The 6,000-nt window shown below is 36.1% G+C and overlaps 1 protein-coding gene across 1 annotated transcript in view; it reads right to left on the reverse strand.

Annotated features, from left to right (window-relative positions):
* UFL1 (UFM1-specific ligase 1) overlaps positions 1–6,000 on the reverse strand; it is a 44,283-nt gene that overhangs the window by 19,536 nt on the left and 18,747 nt on the right. The window contains exon 7 of the mRNA XM_006865852.1: positions 1,084–1,142. Coding sequence (XP_006865914.1) covers positions 1,084–1,142 — 59 coding nt within the window. The remainder of the gene's footprint in view (positions 1–1,083; positions 1,143–6,000) is intronic.

A 6,000-nucleotide genomic window follows, 5' to 3' on the forward strand; every position in this document is an offset into this window, starting at 1 on the left:
GCATCACAACATATAGTCAGATAGACACTGAATTAAGATTATTTGGGGTATATTACTATGTTGTTAGAATGCAAGTCATACGTTTTTATTGCTATGAATGCTTCGAAAAACATCTTTCAGTAATTAAACAAATATGTATTTTAAAATTAGAAATATACTGGAAAACCACAAGATAAAAAGTAAAAATAATCCTTTATCTCACATTAAAAAAAAAATCCTTCCATATATAAGAGAGCTTCAAAAAGTTCATGGAAAATGGAATTTAAAGATAATTTTTCCACGAACTTTTTGAAGCCCCCTTGTATATAAGCGTGTAACAGAACAGAGACTCTCTCTCTCTTTCTCTCTCTCTATATATGTATGTATATATATATATGTATGTATGTACGTATACGTCACGGCATACAACCACCACTAGACATATACGCTTTGTTTTTTTCTCATTCCATTCTTCTAGGGGCAGTAAATAGTATGTTATGGTACTGACATATAAGTGAAAATAGGTACAGGCAAATCTGGCTTTATCATGTCTGTTTACAAACTCGGTGTTAAGGAAACCTCCTGAAGCCATTTGTCTAACAACATGTGCTCATTTCTTTTCTCTACATTTGGGTAGTTCTCAATATTTCACTATTTTGAGACTTTTTCATAATGTTATTGCACAGTTAATAGACTAGAGTATAACAAAAACATAATTTTTACATGTACTTGGGTACCAGAAAATTCATGTGATTTGCATTAATTTGATATTCCTTTTATTGGGGTGGCATGGAATTGCATGGAATTATCTTTGAGATATGCCTGTATGTAATAACTTTTGAAACCGGGAAATATTTAAAGTAACATTAATAATTGTTGTTGTTAAGTGCCAACAAGTCAGTTGTGACTCATAGCAGCCCATATAGGAGTGGTTGGTGAGTTTGAAGCACCGACCTTGGTGCTCAAAGTGACCATGTAGTCCAGCATATTATCCTGCAGTACCAGACCAGGACTCATAGAGGGGAAAACACAGTTCATGCATTTTATAATTAACAGTCATTTAGTAGCTAATTAAATTCCGTGATAAATTGAAGCCAAACTCACAATAAAGGAGCTGCTCCTGAAATCCGTATTTTGAAATCAAAGGATTTACTGCTGTAGGCCTTTAATGATAGGAAAAAGGAAAACCAAAGTAAACAAAACCTTCTTACTCATTAATCATACACAATGATAAGTTTTAAAAAAGCAACAAAAAAACAGAAATTAGGATCCATACACTTGATAAAAGAAAATTGAAATTAAACAATTGCACCAAAGTTTAAATCCTTAACCAGAATTCGGCTATACTGAAAACACCTGTGAAGTTATCTATTTTCCCAATCCCAAATCACTTTACTTTGCCATTCCAAATTTTTTTACATCATATTAAGTGATACTGTTCAGCTTTATATTTTTCTTCATTCTGTTCCATCTGGGAGATTCTTTCCTTTCCTTACCTGGGAACGTTCAGACCAATGTTAAATATGATTTCATGTTGAAGAAAACTGAAATTATAAACACATTGAAAGGAATCTGGAAAGACGGACTCTTAAGGTAGGGTGGATGACTGGGAAGGATATGTAAAATGCTCTTTTTTGCATATCAGTATTTTTGATAACTATTTCTTTAAAAAAAACCAGTTTTGTTGTTGTTTTTGTTACTTTGTGTGCCCTGAAGTTGGTTCCTACTCTTATCAATACTGTAAAATGTTTCCAAGAGTGACTGGTGGGTTTGAACTACAGACCTTGAGGTTACCAGTCCAGCCTTTATCCTATGGTGCCACACCAGGGCCCAAAACAACTTTGTTGTTATAAAGTACTGTCAAGCTGATTCCAACTCATAGCAATCCTGAATAGGAGCAGTTAGTGGGTTTGAACTGTCAACTGTGCAGTTAGCAGTCCAGTACTTATCCTACAGCATTCATAAAATGAAAAAAAAAAAAAGATCTCAACCAATTAATAGTTACTAGCTCATCACTAGGAGTCCTGGTGTGGCACAGTGGGTTAATGCGCTAGACCACAAAATCAGTTTGATCCACAGGGTCAGTGGTTCAAGCTCACCAGCCGCTCCTCAGAAACCCTGTACAGGGTCACTATGGATTTGAACAGACTTGATTACACTTAACAACAACACATCACTACACAACTCCTTGTGTGGCGCTGTAGGATCATCACCGGACTATGAATCACATGGTCGATAGTTCAAACCCACCAACTGCTCCTTGGAATTCCTATATAGTCTGCCTCATACTGACCCTGCATAAGGTTTCTGAGGAGCGTCTAGTGAGTTTGAACCACCAACCTTACTGTTCAAACCAACTTTGTGGTCAGGTACTTCTTCAGTAAACTGCCACCGAGTCGGTACTGACTCACAGTAACCTTATATGTTGTTGTTATGATTAAGTGCCATCAACAGGCAGATGTGCCATCAACATATACAGATATCAGAAGAGACTCTGAAACTTGATTTTAAAGAGAAGATAAAGTGAATGGAAGAAACAAAGATGTCAAAGAGCTGAACAGAAAGTTTCAAAGGGTAACTCGAGAAGACAAAGCAAAGAATTATAGTGAAATGTTCAAGCACCTGCAGTTAGCAAATCAAAATGGAAAAACACACAACATTCTTCAAGCTGCAAGAACTGAAGAAAAAATTCAAGCCTCAACTTGCCACACTGAAGAACTCTATGGGCAAAATATTGAATAATGGAGAAAGCATCAAAAGAAGACGGTAGGAATCGACAAAGACACTATACCAAAAAGAAATGGTTGATGTTCAACCATTTCAAGAGGCGGCATATCATCAAGAGCCAATGGTACTGACGGAAGAAGTCCAAGCAGCATCAAAGGCACTGGCGAAAAACAAAGCTCCAGGAACCGACAGAATACAAACTGAAATCTCAACAAACTGATGCAACCCTGAAGGCCAAGAAATTTGGAAGACAACTATCTGCCTAACTGATAGGAAGAGATCCATATTTATGTCTACTGCAAAGACAGATGACCTAACAGAATGAAAAAAGTCATCGAATAATATCATTAATATCACACGGAAGTAAAATTTTGCTGATGATAATTCAAAATGTTTGTAACAGTATATTGACAGGAAGTGCCAGAAATTCATGTCAGATTCAGAAGAGGACATGGAACTAAGGCTATAATTGTGTCATTAGGTGGATCTTGAGTAAAAGCAGAGAATACAAGAAAGATGTTTACTTGTGTTTTACTGAGTATACTGTGTGGATCATGACATACTATAGATAACATTGTGGAAAGTAAGTATTCCAGAACACTTAATTGTGCCCACGAGGAACCTGTACATAGACCAAAGGCAATTGTTAGAACAAGAAGATGCTGAATATTGAGTGCTTTAGGATCAGGAAAGGTTTGCATCAGGGTTGTATCATTTCACCATACTTACTTAGTTTGTGTACTCAGCAAATAATATGAGGCTAGATTTATGAAGAACATGGCATCAGGATTATAGAAAGACTCATTAACAACCTGTGATATGCAGATGATACAATTATGCTTGCTAGAAACAAAGGGGACTTTGTTTATTCTTTGTTTGTAATACTTAGTGATGAAGATCAAAGACTACAGCCTTCATTATGGGTTGTATCTCAACGTAAAGAAAATTCTTACAACTGGAACACTACATACCATCATGGTAAACGTAGAACAGACTGATGATGATAAAGACTTCAATTTGCTTGGATCCAGAATCAACACTCACAGAAGCAACAATCTAGAAATCAAAAGACAGACTGCTGCACAAGACCTCTTTTAAATGTTAAAGAGCAAAGACATCAGTTTGAGGACTAAGGTGAGCCTAACCTCAGTCATGTATTTTCAATTGTCTCATATGCATGTGAAAGTTAGACAATAAGTGTACCATAGAAGAACTGATTCAATTGAGTTATGGTGAGCCTAACCTCAGTCACAGTATTTTCAATTGCCTCACATGCATGTGAAAGTTAGACAATGAATAAGCATACCATTGAAGAATTGATTCAATTGAGTTATGGTGCTGGAGAAGTATATTAAAATTACCAGGACTACCAGAAAAACAAATAAATCTGTCTTGGAAGAAGTGCAACTAGAATGCCCATTAAAACCGAGGATGGCAAGACTTCATGTCTCTGGTACTTTGGACATGTTAAGGACAGATGAGTTCCTGAAGAACATCAAAGCTTGGTAAATTGGAAGATAAGGACGACCCCTGATAAGATGGACTGACACAGTAACTGCCGCAATGGGCTCCAACGGAACAATTGTGAAGACGGCACAGGACCAGCAATGTTTCGTTTTGTTGTGAATAAGGCTGCTTTGAGTTGGAACCTACTTGATGGTACCTAACAACATCAACAATAATTCTCCTACTTGTATGCATATAGTTAAAATATTTTTAAGTATTCCAATTATATCAGTCTCTATTACTGATTACTGGAGTCCTGGTGTGGCGCTGTGGGCTAATGCATCAGACTACAAAGTCGTTTGAACTGCAAGGTCGGTGGTTTAAGCTCACCAGATGCTCCTTGGAAACCCTATACAGGGTCGCTATGGGCCGGAATCGACTCAATGGCCCTTAACAACAACAACATCACTGATTACGGCAAGGAAACTTTAAAAAAGCATGCGAGAGTAGAAATAGCTGTTTGAAGTTAAAATCTCTAAATGTGCAGGTTTTTGACCAGATTATTATTTTTACCAAATCCCTGTGTGAATCTATTTGTTTTACTAATTTTTCAGCTCAATCATAAGAACCACAAAAGCAACCAATGAAGGTACTGTGTGATACTTGCTAAACTCTGTTTATAACTTAAAAACTTTTCTGTTTTTGTTTGTTTTTTTTTCTGTCTGTTCTTTCTGTTCTCTTCTATCAGACCATATTTCTACAAAAAAGTAGCGGGCTCTTTAATGAGCATAGTTTGTTTCTGGATGTATAATTGATTGTGGGTATTCAATTAAGTGTTGAATTGAATTGTACAAAATTCCTAGTCTTTTTTTTTTCCCACTTAGAATGTTATGTAGCATACTATGCCTAGAAATCTTACTCTTTCTGCTCTTCTTTTGGCCTACTTATGATAATAATAAATATAAATTATTTTTGTTTTTTAAATCATACATGCATATATTTTCTCTAATGTAAGGCCAGAAAGATGGAGTGAGTTCCTTAGTTATATGAAGGTACAATGCATTAAATACAACTGTTTGGAAGTCTGTATTCAACCTAGCAACATCTTTTGAGGCTCAGAAAAGTTTTTTTCTCATGGTTTGACCTCCATATGGAGTAACTCAAGGTCACTATGTGTTACAGAAACACTATTTGCTGATCTTGATGAAAATTACATTCATTACAATTAGTCAGTGAAAAAATGATACGTATTTGTCAATAGGAGAAATATATTTTTAGTTTTTCTATTTTACTAATAAATACATACATGGGATGTAAAAAAAAAAGTTTCAGAATGATGTGCTGTGAAAAAGTTAATTTCCCTTCATTTCTGTTACTCAGTCACCCAGTTTCTAGCCCCAAAGTTATTTTTTCTTATGTTTGGAGAGCAAGTTGGTGCAGGCTTTCAGCGAGAACGTGATAAGAAGGGTACTGATGCAGAAAAAGGGGCTGCAGCAGCAATGAGAGATCAGTCACATACGGGAGATTATCAAATAAGTAAATACAACTAGGACAATGAAAGCCAGGTTTCTTCCAGTCAGAGAAAAGAGTCACAAATGTAGAAAAGGAGAAAATTATTATGAAGCTTATGGTGTTCGATTCGAAGTAGAAGTACCAGTGTGAACTCAAAAGGATTTCAATGAACAAAAATACAGAAATACAGAGAAATTACTGCTTTTAGTTGCTGTTGCCTAGATTCAGATTTATGTTGTTGCTGTTGTTGTTAGGTGCCATCCAGTCGGTACAGACTCACAGTGGCCTTAGACAGAGCAGAACGAAATACTGCCTGCTCTTGGACCAACCTCACTA

Source organism: Chrysochloris asiatica, unplaced genomic scaffold (assembly GCF_000296735.1).
Source record: "Chrysochloris asiatica unplaced genomic scaffold, ChrAsi1.0 scaffold00084, whole genome shotgun sequence".
Taxonomy (NCBI): domain Eukaryota; kingdom Metazoa; phylum Chordata; class Mammalia; order Afrosoricida; family Chrysochloridae; genus Chrysochloris; species Chrysochloris asiatica.